Here is a 19,509-nt window from a genome sequence, read left to right as displayed (position 1 = left end):
ATAGGGATATAGGATTTGTCAGAGACGATCAGACACAAGACTGATTTAATCCTGTAACCTGTCTCTGACATTGGTCAGCTTCAGCAGGAGATGTCAGAACCCCGGGAACAAATGTAGAATTATCTGGCACAGACAGATCTCGTCCTGTTCTCTCATAGAGAACAGATTTAGCCCTGAGGCTTGAAGTTTAACATCCCTTCCAACATTTTCAGTAGTGTTTATAATAAATGGATGGTCTTGATCTCCATGTAAATGTCCAGCCCCTTTTGGCATCTTGCTAAGTTCTTAGTCTCAATGGTTTCCTGTGGCAATGAGTCCCACTGTCTAAATTACCCATTGCATGGAAAAAGTGTTTCCTTCCATCCGTATGGAATGGGCTGCCTTTTAATTACACACAGGCACTTTTTTTGCTCTTTCTGTTCTTTACATCAGATTAAGGTGACCTGGGAAGGAAGGTAGCAGATTTAAAACCAAGCCAAGGAAATACTTTCTCACGCACTGCACAATTGTCTGGTGGAACTGATGGCCACTGGATCTCATTGAGACCTGGAATTTAGCTGATTTAAAAACGGATTGGATTTTTATAGAGCTAATAAGAACATCCTTCCTTAGAGGTTTTTGAGGTCAGGCTAGACAAAGCCCTGGCTGGGATATTTTAGTTGGAGTTGGTCCTGCTTTGAGCAGGGGGTTGGACTAGATGACCTTCTGAGGTCCCTTCCAACCCTGATATTCTATGATTCTATGATCCTCATCTCCTGTAGCGAGGACACAGATTTCACACCAGGTATAAGCTAAGTAGTAATTGACTGGGGTTAGGAATGGTTTGCTGCTGATACTTAGATGTTTAGTTACCATTTATTCAATACACAGCCAGAGTACATTCATCTGTATACACAAAAAAGCCCAGCATACCTGTCTATTTTTTGTTAAATGTTAACATTTGATAGATATTCCCGGTATAATCAGAGATTTCACTCGATTTAATAAAATCACCAGCAATAACATGCCATGGGTATGTAAAGATGTTCTCTCTATGACACGGTAGTGCCCCGTTAAATAGAGAGCTGACGGTTATAGTCCTGCATAATGCTCCGCTAAACAAGAGCTCCATATGGTTTTGCCATCTCTCCATTGCAGATTTTCTTGTGGAGTGGTTGAGACATTCCTCCAAACTCTTGTTTCTCTTGCTATAAGGCTGGGATCTCCAGCGCACCCAGTTCTCAAAGACATTTCATGGAATTTGGGTTCTCTTCGGGTGCCCTGGAAAAATCAACGCCTAAATTACCTTGGTCAATTGCCAGTCAGCTGGTGTGAAAATTACAGGGTCAGTGGCTCTCTGGATCTCTTTTGACTTCAGAATTTCTTCAGAGAGATGTTAAGATAGCAATATTTCCATGGTGATGAGAAGTGAGTGTTTAGTGGTTGGAGATCAGGGAGGGGAAGAGGTGACGGTGGGCATCAGGACTCATGGGTGTCATCCCTAACTTTGAGAAGGGAGTGAGATCTAGGGTTTGTGCAGGCTACCTGCATTCCTTTCCCTAGTTTGGCAGGCTCTAGCAGGCTAGAGCAATGGGGCCTGGGAATCAGGATTCCTGGCTTCTATTCCCAGCTCTGACAGGGAATATCAGGGTCTCTCACACTATTCTGAACTTCCTCAGGCAGATTGAAGATGCAGGGATTTTAGTCGCATTGAGTGGTGTTGTCTAGCAGGGCCGGCTCCAGGGGTTTTGCCGCCCCAAGCAGCAAAAAAAAAAAAAAAGCCTTGATCGCGATCTGCGGCAATTCAGCAGGAGGGCCTTTGCTCCGAGTGGGAGTGAGAGACCTGCTGCCTAATATCTGAACTTGCTGCCCCGCTCCAGAGTGGCCGCCCCAAGCACCTGCTTGCTAAGCTGGTGCCTGGAACCAGCCCTGTAGACTAGACAAGGTGATTTGAGGTAAGAGTCTTCGCTGAGCGTCAGTTTCCCCTTCGGCAACAATGATAGTGAACTGCCTTTGTAAAGTGCTTTGAGATCTCAGGGCGGAAAGCACAATAGATGAGATAAGTAATAATTTCAGATTTTAAAAATCTCAGTCTCTCGAGTCCCTTTGATGACAGAGGTTCTAGATTTTTAAAGAGTTACAACGCAGGTAGGTTCCCTGCTATTTTACCTTTCTAAAGTCACTCTCTTTATCTGACAGCCATTAACGAATTAGACAACCAAAAAACCATCTCCCCAGAAAGCTGAACCGGCTCTGACTTGTTGGTTCTTCTGCCAGTGGAAATTTTCTCTCTGTCTCCCCTTCTGCTGGACCACGGCCACCAGTATTTCAGGTAAGTAATGAGACTCTTTAAAATCAACTCCCACAGTATTGACTGATCCATGTATATTGGAGTCACGTCCCACAGCAAAAGGGACATGCATGTTCCTTGGGAAGGTGTGGGATCTGCTCCACCAGCTATTTAATTATTATACAAAGTGGAATGACTTCAGCAGGAGTGATTGAGGGAGTCCGGCCCCAGAACCTCCTGCTGTTCAGCAGTTAGTGGGCGCTTTCCACTTCAGGGTGGGGATAGCCAATCCCTTACAGAACTCTCTGTCAATGACATCTGTGCAGGCACTTTTGTCAAACAAACTTGCCACTTCATCCAAGAATGAAATCAGGTCTGTTTGGCAGGCCCTATTTTCAGAGGTGTAGTGATAAAAAAACGTGGGGAAACCAAACTTCATATTCTCCAAATGGGACCTGGGTAAATGCCATTTATCTGCATTGACCCTCAGCTACATTGCTCCCCGTTTTTCCATGTTGACTGCTGTTAATTATAGCCTCATATTTTACTTCTTTATCAGCTGATTCCTGTTGCACTTTTCCCATTATTTTTCCCAGGACTGATGTCAGACCAATCAACCTCCATATACCTGGATCTGCACTTTTTGAATACTGGCATAACATTAGCACTAGTCTAGTCTTCTGGAATTTCCCTGGTATTCCAAACTTTGTTTCAAAATAACATGAGAGGACCAGACATCTCATCAGCCAACTCTTTTAGTACTCTTAGGTTCAAATTATCCAGGCCTGTAGATTTAAAAAATGTGTATTCCCTAGTAGATGTCGTATAACATCCTTCTTGGTTACTCATGGGCTGGAAAGTACTTCATCATCCTTCATCATCATCGAATACTGTGTACAGATGTGGTCTCCTCACCTCAAAAAAGATATTCTAGCACTAGAAAAGGTTCAGAAAAGGGCAACTAAAATGATTAGGGGTTTGGAGAGCGTGCCATACGAGGAAAGATTAAAGAGGCTAGGCCTCTTCAGCTTGGAAAAGAGGAGACTAAGGGGGGATATGCTAGAGGTATATAAAATCATGACTGATGTTGAGAAAGTGGATAAGGAAAAGTTATTTACTTATTCCCATAATACAAGAACTAGGGGTCACCAAATGAAATTAATAGGTAGCAGGTTTAAAACAAATAAAAGGAAGTTGTTCTTCACACAGCGCACAGACAACTAGTGGAACTCCTTACCTGAGGAGGTTGTGAAGGCTGGGACTATAACAGTGTTTAAAAGGGAACTGGATAAATTCATGGTGGCTAAGTCCATAAATGGCTATTATCCAGGAAGGGTAAAGAATTGTGTCCCTAGCCTCTGCTTATCAGAGGATGGAGATGGATAGCAGGAGAGAGATCACTTGATCATTGCCTGTTAGCTTCACTCCCTCTGGGGCACCTGGCATTGGCCACTGTTGGTAGACAGATACTGGGCTAGATGGACCTTTGGTCTGACCCAGTACGGCCATTCTTATGTTCTTATGTGATAGGAATATATCATCCTGCTTCTTTCCAAATACAGAGCAGGAATATTTACTTTTCTGCATCATTATTAACAATTTTACCATCTTCATGTAGGAATGGGCCTATACCTTTGCTAGGATTTCTTTTGGTCTTTAAAAAGCTTCTTTTTATTCTCCTTATTCCTGCCAGCCTTGGAGATTTGCTTGATGTCTTTAGCTTCCCCTATCAATTTCCTGCAATTCATAATGTCTAATTTATATTGGTTGCTATCTATTTTGCATTTTATATATTGCTTTTTTTAATTTTTTTATTTCTGCCTTTACTTCAACACTGAACCAGGATGGGCTTTTAGAATCATAATCTTATGGCCATCTGATAAACTCTTCTTAAAGAACTCCCAATTTTCATTCACATTTTTCTGTCTACATTTTTCCTCCCAATCAGTTTTCATAGAATCATAGGACTGGAAGGGATCTTGAGAGGACAACTAGTCTAGCCCCCTGAACTCATGGCAGGACAAAGTATTATCTAGACCACAATTTTGCTCACAATTTTCCTGTGTTCAGAAATTACTCCTTTTGAAGCACCATGTGTAATATTACTGGTTGGGACTGTCCTCTGTTTGCTGATATTGAATATAATCATGTCATGATCCCCAGTCTCTACAGAACCACCAACTTTCAATCTAGTAATTAGACCACCTTTATCCAGCCTAATGAATTCCAAAATCAATTTACCCCATGCTGGGTGCAATAGTTTTTGCATTAGAAAATCATCATTTATAATTTTGAGAAATTCCAATGAAGTTTAACTGGCTGCACAAGACCTCCCATGTACAACTCACTGCTCAAAGTCCCCCATAACGACACAGTTTTTCCTTCCACATAATTATGAGCAGGTGTTCAAAGAGGAACTTGTCCTGTTCTCTGATTTGATTTAATGCTCTGTAACAGACTCCAACAATATCCCTGCCTCGCTTTGTTAGTTAGTGGGTTGATCTTGAATTCAAGATTCTGTGGTTCTGAATTATCAATACCTCGAAAACAAGTAATAGTGTCTTTAATGTGGAGTGACACCCCTTACGCCTCTTTCCCCTATTCAATACTTCCCAGACAGGTTATAACCAGTGACTGTAACATTCTATTCTTGTAAATCATTCCACCAATAATGCCAATTACATCAAATTGTTTCTCAGCTATGAGAATTTCCTGTTCCTCTCACTTATTGCCCAGACTCCTAGAAAATAAATAAATAAAGTCTGAGGAAGCCACTCAGGATTGTGCCCAATGACTGCAAAAGGAGGAAGGCGTGAGTAGAATCTTTTGAATTTATCTCTTTATTTCTCCTCACGTCCCCCTCCAGGTCCCTCAGACTTGATTGCACAGGCCCAATGGAGCAGCTGTGGAGAAACCAGACTCCAGTGGGGGAGTTCCTCCTGGCAGCCCTTTCCCCGACTCCACAGTCCCAGGCCGCCTTGTTTGCTGTATTTCTCTTGGTCTATGTCTCCACGCTGGTGGGTAATACCCTCATCATGGTGACGGTCAGCTCTGACCCCTGCCTCCGCACTCCCATGTATTTCCTGCTGGGTAATCTCTCCTTCCTGGACCTCTGCTACTCCACCGTCACTGCCCCCAAGATGCTGTTGGACTTCCTGTCTGAGAGAAGGAGTATTTCCTACCAGGCCTGCGTGGCCCAGCTCTTCTTTCTGCACTTTGTTGGGGGAGCCGAGATGTTCCTGCTCACTGTCATGGCCTACGACCGCTACGTGGCCATCTGCAAGCCCCTCCACTACCCCAGCATCATGAATCGGACACTGTGCAGCTGGATGGTGGCGGCTTCTTGGGCTGGAGGGTTCATCCACTCCACGGTCCAGACCATCCTCACCATGCGGCTGCCCTTCTGCGGGCCCAACTGGGTGGACAACTTCTTCTGCGATGTCCCACCAGTGTTCAAGCTGGCCTGCACCGACACCTACGTGGTGGAGCTGCTCATGGTCTCCAACAGTGGGCTGATCTCCACCAGCTGCTTCATTATCCTGGTAGCCTCCTACATCACCATCTTGGTGAGAATTCGCTCCCCTGAAGGGTGGCGCAAAGCGCTATCCACCTGTGCCTCACACCTGACTGTGGTGACCTTATCCTTCGGGTCCTGCATCTTCATCTACACCTGGCCCTTATCCATCTTCTCAGTGGACAAGCTGGTCTCAGTCCTGTACAACATCATCACCCCCATGCTCAACCCCTTGATCTACACGCTCAGGAACAAAGAGGTGAAGTCAGCCATGAAGAGACTGAGGACAAAGGGCATTACTTCCAGGGAGAAGGTAATAGTCTGAGATGCAGGGAGAGCTGAGAATCAGGCAGCCATCTTGGGGAGATATGGATCAGCCAAGGCAGCCATCTTGGGGAGATATGGGCTGGGCAAGGCAGGGGAGCCATAGAAGCCAGGAGTCCTGCCTCCTAGCCCCATCCCAACTCTAACCCACTAAACCCCACTCCTCTCCCAGAGCTGGGGATAGAACCCAGGAATCCTGGTTCTCAGCCCTTCACCTCCACTCGACCCCCCAACTCCCTTACAACAGGAACGTCGTTAGCAGTTATTGGATAACTCTGTAACATGCAGCCTGCATTAACCAACCCCATGTCCTGCAAGACAAAGAGGCCCACAACACCTAAATCCCAGCCCTCCATGCTGGGGGACCTGGGATTAGAACTTGAGATCTTCTTCTCCACATGCCCACTGAGTTAAAGGAGAGCCCCTAGCTGCTGCACTATCATGTTGCTGATTTTGCCATGCTGCCACTAGGGGGCGACATTGCCCCAAGATGGTACATTGCAACTTGGTAATGTGGTCCTGGGGTGGATTTGGCAGCAAACACTGGACCCAAAGTGCCTTGTCAGCCCTTACTCCCCAAGGGAATGCCACTGGCTGTTTTCACAATTCAGCTCTGTCCCCTAGGGTATTAATTACAGATAATGATTCCCCACCACCTGGGACATTGTTAGGAGCTGATGCACCCAGCAAGAAATTGCCACTGGTTTCTGGGGAAGCTTTCAGCAAATAACAGAATGTTTGTCCTCCAAGAGGCAGCCTTCTTGGAAACTCTCACAGCTCGGGAATGCCAGATAAAGAAACCAAGGCACAGAATTTCCTAGATGCATAGATGATAAGGCCCAGGAAGGATCATTATTATAATCAAATCTGATCTCCGGATGATCACATCCAATGACTCATTGCAGTTGACCTGGAACAAATTTCTTGGAAAGAGGTGCCCCATCTCCATGGAAAATCTCCAAGAGATGGAGAATCCATCATGTCCCCAGGTAATTGCACCTTATGTCCAGCCTGGACTTTGCTGACTCCAGCTCCCAGCCATTGGGTCTCCAGGCCACAGATCATTCCCGTAGCTCTTCTCCCCTTCAATGGAACAGAGAAGGTCTAGCGACGCCATCATTAGTAAGAGGCAATTTTCCAAAGGGCCCTAAAATCCACTTGCCTATTTGGATTGTCTTGGAAATTGCCATGTTTTTTCAGGATCTCTCATCAAATTAGGGATGCAAATTGGGGGAGCATTTGGTCAAAGGATCCCAGAGGTAGAGCACCTGCAAAAAAGAACCTGCCAGTCAAACTTCTCCGATTTTTCTTTTTTGTGCACACTCACATCTGGAACCGTGGCAAGAATCTGCAGCAAAATGATCTCAGCCAGTTGGATTGGACCTCAGCAGACACCCAGTTCTGTACTGAGGCAGCAATGGTGCCCAGGCAGGGCCAGCCTTAGGGAAAATGGTGCCCTGTGCAAACTTGTACTTTGGCCTCCCCAGACCCTCACTGCCTCCCTGGGCTCTCCCCCACCCCCTATCACCCCACTGCCTTCCCTTCATTGCCCCGAGAATCCGTCAGTGGCCTCGCAACCCTGGATCACCCCATTCCTTGCCTCTTGGCCACAGAGCCCTCCTGACCATGTTGCCCACCCATGAGACTGGCCCTGAGCCCTGTGGCTGCCTGGACTGGTTGTGCGGCTTTTGCCAGTGCAGTGGGCCACATTTTCTCCTGGGCCGCCGCCTGCCATGCTGCACTGGGGACAGAGCTCACTTGCTGGATGGCAGAAAGGAGGAATGGCTCAGGCTGGGGAGAGTCACAGAGAGTGAAGGGATAGAGCCCAGCATCCCGCAGAGTGCAGAGGTGGGACTAGGAGCTGGGATGGGAAACCAGGTGGGGTGGCAAGAAGGGGGCCTCTTCTGGGGAACAAGGAGGTGGGTACTGCTGCTGTGCCAGGCCACACCCGTCAGGCAGCAAAGGGGAGCCAGAGCCCCTTATCTCTTGGCCACAGTGCAACCCACAGAGCCCTAGGCGGTTACCCATGTTGCCCAGCCCTATGCCCAGGTTGCCACTGGTGGATCTGCACAAATGCAAGTGAATCCTGATGCTGCTGCGCCACTTGGCACTCCAGCCCTGACATGCTTCACAAACTAGGCCAAACCCACACAAAGGCCAGGTGGGGCCACAGTTAAAGCACTTGCTGTAGACCCAAGAAATCTGGGTTCAAATCCCCACTATGATCTAGTGCATAGTTGAATCTGGGGTTCCCACATCCTAGGTGAGTGTCTGGGGCTCTTGGGCATTCTAGAGTGGGCTTTGCTCCTGATGAAGCAGTTGAAGGTCTCATTTGTGCAACAGCAGCGTGCCTGAGTGTTGCAACACTCAGCCTAAATCCAACTCTAATAGCTCCAGGGAAGCTGGGTGGTGGCCGCAAGCCAAGGCAAAAGTTTAGAGCCAGAGGCTGGGTGTTTCCAAGGATCTAGAGGGAGCCGGGATGATAAATCCCACTGCAGTTCACAGAGACTTTAGAGACACCACAGCCAAAGGCAGAAAATGCTTCTGAACTTTGGCAGATGTGAAGATTCCTGTGTCCCCCAACCCCAAATAAATTATTATATCCCCGACCAGAAAACACACCCTTCGGATTGCTACAGGCTGCCTCTCTCTGGAGCTGTATAGGCAGAAGTATCTGTTCAGTATTAACGAGGCGATCAAAGAGATTGCAACCCAGCCAGGTGAAACACACCAAGGTGGGAAGATCAAACCCAGGGAGCTGCAGAAGATCCCAAGCACGTTCCTTTTGGAATCAGGTTTTCAGATCCCTTAGGTGACTTTGTCAACTTCACGGATGGGTTCTGGTTGCAAAACTCCACAGCCCTCAGCAGTGAAGGAGATCAGCAGGGCCGACTTTGAGCTGATTCACCCGATTCCCCAGAATTGGGCCCCACGCCGAAGAGGGCCCCACGCCCATGCCTAAGGGGGCCCTGCTCCGGGGGTCTTAGGCAGCATTTCGGCGGTGGGGGATCCACTCCGGGGGTCTTTGGGAGCATTTCAGTGGTAGGAGATCCTTCAGTGCCATGGAAAACCTGGAGCGGATGCCCCACCGCCGAAGTGCTGCCGAAGCCCTGGACCCCGTGGGTCATAAAGCCGGCCCTGGAGATCAGCCATAAAATGAGAACAGAAGAACGGCCATTCTGGTCAGACCAGAGGTCCAGCCCAGTATCCTGTCTTCCTCTGGACTCTTTCAATTTCTCCACATCTTTCTTAAGATTTGGTGCTCAAAACTGAACACAGTAGTCCAGCAGAGTAGAGCAGGACAATGATCTCCCATGTTTTACAGATGATGTTCCTGTTAATACACCCCAGAATAATATTAGCCTTTTTTTCAGTTGCATCAAATTTTTGGCTCATATTCAGTTTGTGATCCATGATAACCCATGGCTCCCTTACAGCAATGCCACCACCTAGCCAGTTATTCCCCATTTTGTAGTCATGCATTTGATTTTACCATCTTAAGTGCACTAATTTGCATTTGTCTTCACTGAATTTCCCCTCAGTGATTTCAGATCAGTTCTCCAATTGCTCAAGACAATGCGAATTCTAATCCTGTCCTCCAAAGCCCTGGTAACCCCCAACAGCCTGGGATCATCCACAGATTTTATAAGCATCTTCTCCGCTCTCTCATCTGAGGTGTTAATGAAAGAACTGAATAGTTCCGACCTTTTAAAGATCCCCGGAGGGTCCCTTGGCATGTCCTACCTGTTTGACAGTGAGGCATTGATAACTGCTCTTTAAATACCAGTTGTGCACTGGAATTTCATCCAGACTGTATTTCCCTATTATTATTTTTTATACTACCATGGGAAATGGGGCCAGATGAGACAGGACATGGGGGGCTGCATATCATGGCTTCAGGGACGATCCTGCTCTGGAGGAGATGGATAGGGGGCAGGACTACATGTGTTGGGATGTATGAATCTGTAATGTCTTTCTACAGCTTTTAGTCAGTTTTTCTCCTTCTCTCTTCTGTTTCTAGTCCCCCTTATACAGTACAGCCTTCTCCTCCCCGCCCTAACCCTCTGCTGCCCCCTAGTGCCCATTATACAGTACAGCCTTCTCCTCCCCGCCCTAACCCTCTGCTGCCCCCTAGTGCCCATTATACAGTACAGCCGCCCCTTCCCCGCCCCACCCTCTGCTGCCCCCTAGTGCCTATTATACAGTACAGCCGCCCCTTCCCCACCTCCACCCTCTGCTGCCCCCTAGTGCCCATTATACAGCACAGCAGCCCCTTCCCCACCTCCACCCTCTGCTGTCCCAGTGCCCATTATACAGTACAGCCACCCCTCCCCCGCCACCACCCTCTGCTGCCCCCTAGTGCCCATTATACAGCACAGCAGCCCCTTCCCCACCTCCACCCTCTGCTGTCCCAGTGCCCATTATACAGTACAGCCACCCCTCCCCCGCCACCACCCTCTGCTGCCCCCTAGTGCCCATTATACAGTACAGCCGCTTCTTCCCCACCCCCACCTTCGGCTGCCCCCTAGTGCCCATTATACAGTACAGCCGCCCCTTCCCCACCCCCACCCTCTGCTGCCCCTAGTGCCCATTATACAGTATAGCCGCCCCTTCCCCACCCCACCCTCTGCTGCCCCCTAGTGCCCATTATACAGTACAGCAGCCCCTTCCCCACCCCCACCCTCTGCTGCCCCCTAGTGCCCGTTATACAGTACAGCCGCCCCTTCCCCACCCCCACCCTCTGCTGCCCCCTAGTGCCCATTATACAGTACAGCCGACCCTTCCCCACCCCCCCACCCTCTGCTGCCCCCTAGTGCTCATTATACAGTACAGCCGCCCCTTCCCCGCCCCCACCCTCTGCTGCCCCCTAGTGCCCATTATACAGTACAGCCGCTTCTTCCCCGCCCCCACCCTCTGCTGCCCCCTAGTGCCCTTTATACAATACAGCCGCTCCTTCCCCACCCCCACCTTCTGCTGCCCCCTACTGCCCATTATACAGTACAGCCGCTTCTTCCCCGCCCCCACCCTCTGCTGCCCCCTAGTGCCCATTATACAGTATAGCCACCTCTTCACACCTCATACCCCCTGCTGCCTGCAGAGGATGAGGGGTGCGGTAGGGGTGACTAGGCTGTATAACAGGCAGTCGGGACAGGACAATGAATTTGTTGCAAAGAAAGGAGACCACATAGTTCCGTCCACACTCATCCCCAAAATTCAAGATCGTCCCAGACAGCACATCCCCCGGGATGATGGCTTGGGCCTACCCAGCCCCATCCTCCAGGACACTGTCATCCTGTCAGCACCAGGTTCTGTTCTCTCAGCTGAATGGCCAAGCACTCCAAAGCTCAGCTGCTGTTTGTGTCTCTGGGTGTTTTTCTTCCCACCTCACTCAGCCCTGGGTTGATTTTCTGCCCACTCGGTCGTGTTCTGAGGTGAAAGCAATTCACCAGCTTCTCCAGAGCAGGGCCAAGGGGACACCCCCATGCTACAAACAGATCCTGTTTTCCTCTAGGCACCTCCTCTCCCTCACTGCTGGATGTCGTGCCTCGTGTATCATACACGGATGACTCTGACCAGTGAGCTTGTGGGGGGCCAGGCCCCTGCAGAGTCTCCTGTCAAGGTGGTTAAAGCTCCTTTGCTAGAGATTTTTCAGCTGAGTTTTGGCAAGTCAGCGTATGGAAAGACGGAGCCTCCGTTCCCATGAGGATCTCACCTCAAACATCCTCCCCAACGTGTGGGGGGTGGTGTCTCCTGAGGGTACCGGTGGCTAGATCTAGCACCCAGCCACCACCTCAGGAGCCCACATCTCATATTTAGGCCTTGTGAGACCCTGACAACCCCACAATTAGCTGCCACCTAGCCTGGGAGGCACCTAAACATGCTAGACAGCTACGTGTAACACCAACTGCATCCCCAAATGCGCTGAAATGTCACCGGTGGGCATGTGTGGAAGCATCTTAGTCCTGATGCAGCTACAGAACAGTAGCTCATGTCTTCGCCATGGCACGACCCTTCACTTAGGCATTGCTCTGGCTACATTGTCTCTGCAACCTGTCCCTGGGTGTGCTCGGGGGGCGAGGAAGAAGCAGAGATTTTTGTGGCTGGCTGTGGGGAGGGTGTCCCTGCTACCCCCTGCTAGGATGTGTACCCTGCTCTGTCTGTGTGTGTCTGTCCTTATACCTGAGAGCCCCCGAGTTCTCCTAGGAAGTGGGAAACCCCCCAATTCAAATCCCGCCTCTGCTTGATTTGGGTCAATGACTTCAACTTAGCTGAGTTCCCTGGTTGACAGTTATAATAAGGCAGGGGTATCTCTCGGCAGGGGATATGGGATGCCTGGCTTCCATTCTGGGGCACAGTGACTTCCCTCCCTTGCTCTGTGCCTCAGTTTCCCCAGTCCCCGCCTGACCCAGCTCTGCAGAGTGGCAACATAGTTCCAGTCCCAGCTAACAAGACCCTTGGGTGCTGAGCTACACAGGCTTCTCTCTCCCGTCATTGCTCATCTCCCAGAGCTCCCATGGGGGCCCCAGAGAGGATATAGCAGGAGGTTATATGAGGGGATTGGTCCATGAGTCAGGAGGGGACAGAGATGGGACCTGGCGTGGGAAGCAGTGCAGGGTGAGTGTCAGCCTGTCCTGCCCTCTTGTTCAGTCCCCACCAGCCCTCACTCTCCAGTTCTAGCTGCCCCTCAGGCCCAACAGAACCCCCCTCCTATGCTAAAGCTCCCACATCAGCTCTGCCAGCACTCCTCAAGCCAACCCACAGCCCCTGCTATCACAGTCCTGGGCTCCCCACCAGCTCTGTCGCTGCCCCTCAATCCCCACCCGCAGCCCCTGATAGCCAAGACCTGGGCTTCCCCTCGCCACTCCACTGCTCTGCTGGTACACCTCATTCCCACCCCGCAGCCGCCTACTATCCTAGCCCTGCCACCACTCCCAACAGCTCTGTTGATGCTTCTCAATCATAATCCACAGCCCCCTGCTACCCTAGTCCTGGGCTCCCCCCAACCCAGCTCTGCGGGTTTCCTTTAGTCCTAACCCACAGCTCCCTGCTAGACCAGCCCTGCCCACCCCCTAGGTCTATCAGTGCCTCTCAATCCAAATCCAAAGCCCCACCTTGTATCCTGCTTCAGGAGGACAGATTTCAGATTTCATAGCGTGTGTGACCGGGGATGTCAGGGTGCTTTTAGGGTTGCTGTTCCCATTGCACATCCACTGTGTGTTTGTATCAACTCAGTCAATGCAGGGAATGAATAACTGGGGAATGAATGAGCCAATGGAGGGATAAATATGTGAGAGCATTTATTAATACATGACTAAAGCAGAAGCTAGCAAGTCTAGCGTGATGTCTGGCTGTATGTGTATGCTGAACTTCTCCTCATTGAGGGGTTAAACTAACAAAGAAGAGAAGGAATAAATAAATGACTGTAGAAAGAAAGAAAGAAAGAAAGAAAGAAAGAGAAAGGAAATAAACACATCAACAGGGGAAGGTATAAATTAAAGGGAAGGAAGGTTTTAATTAAGAAATGAAACAATGAATCTGTAATTAAAAGAATGAATACATGGTGGGATCCATGAACGAATGGAAGTAGGAATGAATGAATGTCTAGCTGTCGATGCTGTTGTCAGATGCTGGCTGCATGTGTCTGTTCCCTCTGCGTGCTGCACTGGCTCTGCCCTTAGAGCAGGCTCCGATCAAACTGCCTGATAACCACAGACTCATTTAGTAGCAAAGGCACCTGGCCATGTTTATTGTCCATGAAGCAGGTCCTGGTATCCCATAAATTCTGCAGGACCATTAACACATGTATGCCTATCACAGTGGAGCCGCTCACTCGCTGGCAGGACTTTCCACTGCCCCCTAGGCCAGCCACACGCTCCCTCTGAGACTCCACTTTGTACATCAATACAAACAAGTAACATCAATTACAACCCTCTGACGTTATTAGCTACTACCTCTACCTGGTATATTTTGTTTCAATCAAAACATCTCTATCCATCACCCTGTCATCCTGGCCTTACCTTTAGCAGGGGTCAATGTGTTCTCGTTATCTTTGGGAGGGTGTGTTTGTACCATACTTGGTATCAGGATGTTCTGGTGCCACACTGCTGGAGTGTGTTTGCATGAGTGTCCTGTGCCTGGTACTGCTTTGGAATGCGTGTTTCTGCAATAGCAGCCCTGTGCCTGCCAAGTTCTGAGAGTGCACACAGGCAGAGCCTGACGTCTACTCACAGCCTGACTTTTGCTAACTTTGCTTTATGTCAGCAAGGCTTGACCATTACTTTAATTCAGGCCTCGAGCCTCAGACTGGACTTCTGATAAAAGGATTTATGTCTCAGGCTCCATTTCTACTACCGAGGTGACGGAAGCCAGACACGATGGCCATCAGGAATAAATCAGAAAATAACAGAAATAAAGGGACAGGTAAATAAATGAACAAATGTAGAGAAAAATGGAGAAGGAACAAATAAATGAACAGCTACATAAAAATAGGTTTAAGAGTAGCAGCCATGTTAGTCTGTATCCGCAAAAAGGACAGGAGTCCTTGTGGCACTTTAGAGACTAACAAATTTATTTCAGCATGAGCTTTTTGTGGGTTACATCTCACTTCTTCGGATGCATAGAATGGAACACACAGACAGGAGATATTTATACATACAGAGAACATGAAAAGGTGGAAGTATGCATACCAACTGGAAGAGTCCAATCAATTGAGATGAGCTATCATCAACAGGAGAAAAAAAAACTTTGAAGTGATAATTGAGGTGACCCATAGAAGGCGTAAGGAGAACTTAACATAGGGAAATAGATTCAATTAGTGTAATGACCCAACCATATACGCCATCATGTGCCAGCAATGCCTCTCTGCCATGTACATTGCCCAAACCAGACAGTATCTACGCAAAAGAATAAATGGACACAAATCTGACATCAGGAATCATAACATTCAAAAACCAGTGGGAGAACACTTCAACTTCTCTGACCACTCAGTGACAGACTTGAAGGTGGCAATTTTGCAACAAAAAAACTTCAAAAACAGGCTCCAAAGAGAGACTGCTGAACTCAAATTAATATGTAAATTAGATACAATTAACTTAGGTTTAAATAGAGACTGGGAATGGCTGGGTCATTTCACTAATTTAATCTATGTTAAGTTTACTTAACATTTTCTGTGGGTCATCTCAATTATCATTTCAAAGGTTTTTTTTCTCCTGTTGATAGTTCATCTCAATAGATTGGACTCTTCCAGTTGGTGTGCCTACTTCCACCTTTTCATGTTCTCTGTATGTATAAACATCTTCTGTCTGTGTGTTCCATTCTATGCATCCCAAGAAGTGAGCAGTAGCCCACGAAAGTTTATGCTGAAATAAATTTGTTAGTCTCTAAGGTGCCACAAGTACTCCTGTTCTTTTTGCAGCTACATAAAGGAATTTATAAATACACAAATAATAGAAAGCATAAATAATGAGGAGGGCCATGACCTTGGTCAGGCCTGTGCAGCACTAGACATATCTGGAGGTCTGACCTCAGTAACCGCTAGATGTTACCATAATTCAGACATTCATTGATTCTCAGATTCATAAATGTAAAGGCCAGAAGCAACTGCTAGAACATTGAATCTGAGCTCCTGTATAATCCAGGCCAGTGGATTTCACCCAGCTGCCCCCGTATTGAACCCCATCACTTGTGTTTAACTAAAGCATCTTCCAGAAAGGTCTGAATCTGAAGAAACCAAAAGATAGACAATCCACCACTAACCTCCACCCATTAGTTCTTGTTCTGCCTTTCTCTCCTAGACTAAAGAAGCCTTTAGTAGCTGGTCTATTCTCCCTGGGAAGGTTCTTATACAGCATGAGCAAATCACCTCTCAATGTTCTTTTTCAGTCACTAAAAGGATTGAGCCTTTTAAATCTCTCTCTGCCAGACATTTTCTCCAGCCCTCAGATCATTTTTGTGGCTCTCTACGCCCCCACCCTTCCAATTTGCCAGCATCTTTTCAAAAACGTGTACCCCAGAGCTGGGCGTAGGATTCCAGTATCACTCTCACCAGTGCCCAGTACAGTGCTGGGTTCCTGCTCACCACAGCCCTCTTAATACATCAAGGTGAATTGCTCGTCCATGCTGAACTGCCAATCCTTCTCTGTCACTAATTGCCAGGACACAGTCCCCCGTTCTGTAGGCATGATGTATAACTTTCAATTTGGCTGTACTGCAACACCATTTTTTGAATGGGTTCGGATCAGTAAGTGATCTGGCTCAGTCTGTGTGACTGCCCCAGCCTCAGCATTATTTCCCACTCTCCCAATAGTGGTGTCACCTGTCTGATCACCAGTAATTTTATATTCACTTCCCTATCGCCGTTAAAGAGGTTGAATAGCTGCCGATCAAGATCCAATCCCTGCAGAACTCCACTAGAAACACCCCACCAGAAAAGGAATCGCCATTGATGACTACTTATTAAGATCTGTCCGTTAGCCATCAATCTATTGATTCTGCTAGTGCTAGTTTTTTTGCCAAAATGTTTTGTGGTACTCTCGGAAATGCCTGCCCCCAATACAATTAATAAATTACAATTATGTTGTGGGTTGGGTTGAATCTTGTTGGTATGTGGGGGATTCTCCATCAGGGACAATTTTTAAATCAAGAGGGGTTGTTTTTCTCAAAGATCTGCTCTAATTCAAACCAGAACATATCCCGGGAAGTCCTATGGCCTGTGTTAGATATAGACTCAGCAGAATTCCATTTTTATTTTGTTATAATCTACACAGATAATAGTGATGTTTATTTTGAAGTCATTTTTTGATGTTTAGCAATATACATTTTCGCACAGGAAATTGGAGATGAATCAAACTGTGGTGATAATAATTATTTCATGACAGCAGATGTTGAAATTCAAAATGTTAAATCTTTACAACCATTAAAATACAAATGGTCGACATCACATGTCAAAATATACAAAGTATATGTCTTTAAGTCAAATTCAAATACGCTCTTTAACAGCATTTTTCTTCCTTTGCCTTTGTAAATTTTCATTATTATTCATGGAAATCTTTTTTCATTTGCTTGTGTGTGTGCTTGATGAAATCAACATCAACAGACATTGGACAATAAAAATGTCAAACTTCCAAACCTAGTACAGGATGTCCGTGTATTGCAAGGTCACTTCTGGTATTGGATTGTAGGTATCGATGGGTGGGACAAAATTGCTGCCTCTCATTTAGGATAAGTGAAAGAGGATTTGAGTGGTGATCAAAGACACTCTCTCCTGTTGTTTGGTTCCTCCTGTGCTCAGGGAAACAGTATTGGTATGTTTTCTGTAAATATGCAAGATTGCATCAAAGAAATTCCTGACTCCATCAACAAATTCCCCTCCCAACCAGAAATTATCATTAAACACTGAATGTTTGGCTAATTGCTCGAGTCAACAATTGTAACAATGACAATGTACCACATTGTACAGGGATGGAGCATGAGAATGGCACAGGGGTGACAGAGTTTGTGCTACTGGGGCTATCCCAGACCCGGGAGATCCAGCTCTTCCTCTTCATCTTGTTCCTCGTCTTCTACTCCATGATCCTCCCAGCAAACATTCTCATCATCCTCACCATCCAGAGTGACCCTCACCTGGGCTTCCCCATGTATTTCTTCCTGGCCAACCTGGCCTTTCTGGACATCTGCTACTGCTCCGTCACCCCCCCAAAGATGCTGGCTGACTTCTTTTTCCACCACAAGACCATCTCCTATGGGGGCTGCATGGCCCAACTCTTCTTCATCCACTTCCTGGGGTCGGCGGAAATTTTCCTGCTCATGGGCATGGGCTTTGATAGGTATGTAGCCATCTGCCATCCCCTGCGCTATGCCAGCATCATGAGCAGAGAGATCTGCTGTGCCTTGGTTGGGGCTGCTTGGGCCGGAGGCTTCACACACTCCATCCTCCAGGTGGTGCTGATTATCCAGCTGCCATTCTGTGGCCCCAATGAGCTGGATAATTTCTTCTGTGACATCACCCAGGTGATCAAGCTGGCCTGCACTGACGTCTACATGCTGGAGTTCTTCATGTTCTTCAACAGTGGCCTGATCACCTTGATGTGCTTCCTTCTCTTGCTCTACTCCTATGGGGCTCTGCTGGTCCGACTGCAGATGGGCAACCCCTCAAAGGGGATGAGTAAAGCGGCCTCCACCTGCGTCACCCACATCATCATCATCTTCATCATGTTTGGCCCAGCCATCTACATCTACTGCCGGCCCTTCCAAAGCTTTCCTCTGGACAAAGTGGTGGCCGTGTTCCACACTGTTGTCTTCCCGCTCATGAACCCCATGATTTATACGCTCAGGAACAAGGAGATCATCAGTGCAATGAAGATGCTGCTGAGTAGACGGGCTCTGGAGAGGGCAACAGAAGGAAGTTAAAATACAGAAGTGCAGGGTTTGGAATTATTTCAGGGAACTTCTCTAGCATGTGTCAGATTAGATTATCTCAGCAGTCCCCTCTGGGCTCTTAACTGATGAATCTCTACGTTTATCAATGTGACAGGCCAGAATCTGCATTGAATTACACTAGAGTAACACTGGAGTAAAGCGGTATCTATGTAGTAACTTTTTAGTAACTCTGTAAAAGCCATGGAGTGATTCTGTAGTAAATAAGAAGAAAGCATACAGTATTGGTTGGGTAACTGTAATATAGTAGTATCTATATAGAAATACAGTAGGACCTCAGGATTTATTCTTTCATATATATGGAGTGAACCTGTAATATCAGTGGAGTAACATTTTAATGGCTCTGTGGCATCTATGAAGGAACTCTGTATTATGTGTGGAGCAACTTTGTAATGTCTATGGAATAACTATGTACTAACCCTGTATGATATACTGTGTGATTCTTTAGTATCTGTGGAACAATTCTATAGTACATAAGTAGTACCTCGGCAAAAAATGTGAACTGACTGTATAGATTCTATGCAGTAAATTTATAAAATCTGTTTAAGAAGTGTGTAGCAAATCAGTATTACATACATAGTAACTTTGTTGTAAATCTGTAGTATCTACAGAGTAATAACAATGTAGTAATTTTGTCATATCCATGGAATAACTCTGTAGTATATATGGAGGAACTGTGTACTGATTATTTATTCTATGTGGGGTAAATCTAGATTATCTCTGGAGTATCTTGTGAATAATTACAGAATTGTGAATATGGGTGCATGAGAATTTCATTAAGAGCATCAGGTGGACTGAGAGAGAACTTTCTATATGAGACTATTTTTAAGCAAATAAAAAAATCCCTTCAAATGTAACCTTTACTCTGTCCTATGTGCCAATTTCCAGCAAGGTTTCAAAGCCCCAGAGAGCAAAAGTAGCTTCTTTTTCTATTTTTCCTTCTCCAATTTCCCTGCTTAATGGCATA

The 19,509-nt window shown here is 47.1% G+C and overlaps 2 protein-coding genes across 3 annotated transcripts; both read left to right on the top strand.

Moving 5' to 3' along the window:
• Positions 1 to 2,189: 2,189 nt before the first annotated feature.
• Positions 2,190 to 19,399, top strand: LOC127031186 (olfactory receptor 734-like). 2 transcript variants are annotated; one of them, XR_007768506.1, is made up of 2 exons: positions 2,190 to 2,311; positions 2,866 to 3,113. XR_007768506.1 is itself a non-coding variant. In XM_050917948.1 (2 exons), the coding sequence occupies exon 2, from the start codon at positions 17,568 to 17,570 to the stop codon at positions 18,513 to 18,515; it is 948 nt and encodes a 315-aa protein (XP_050773905.1). In that variant the 5' UTR covers positions 6,015 to 6,096; positions 17,566 to 17,567; the 3' UTR covers positions 18,516 to 19,399. The 2 variants fall into 2 exon arrangements, 1 of the variants encoding a protein (XP_050773905.1); XM_050917948.1 differs by lacking the exons at positions 2,190 to 2,311; positions 2,866 to 3,113 and adding exons at positions 6,015 to 6,096; positions 17,566 to 19,399.
• On the top strand, positions 5,092 to 6,778 carry LOC127031195 (olfactory receptor 4Q2-like). Its single transcript, XM_050917960.1, has one exon. It carries the CDS (start codon positions 5,164 to 5,166, stop codon positions 6,106 to 6,108), a length of 945 nt encoding a protein of 314 aa, XP_050773917.1. The 5' UTR covers positions 5,092 to 5,163; the 3' UTR covers positions 6,109 to 6,778.
• Positions 19,400 to 19,509: the final 110 nt, after the last annotated feature.

Source organism: Gopherus flavomarginatus, chromosome 11 (assembly GCF_025201925.1).
Source record: "Gopherus flavomarginatus isolate rGopFla2 chromosome 11, rGopFla2.mat.asm, whole genome shotgun sequence".
NCBI lineage: Eukaryota > Metazoa > Chordata > Testudines > Testudinidae > Gopherus > Gopherus flavomarginatus.
The sequence above is the reverse complement of the archived record's forward strand: the minus strand, read 5'-3'. Positions and strand labels throughout refer to the sequence as shown.

What these genes read in the sequence shown, in the direction of transcription:
- LOC127031195 (XM_050917960.1), top strand. Translation starts at nt 5,164, where the DNA reads ATGGAGCAGCTGTGGAGAAACCAGACTCCAGTGGGGGAGTTCCTCCTG.
- LOC127031186 (XM_050917948.1), top strand. Translation starts at nt 17,568, where the DNA reads ATGGAGCATGAGAATGGCACAGGGGTGACAGAGTTTGTGCTACTGGGG.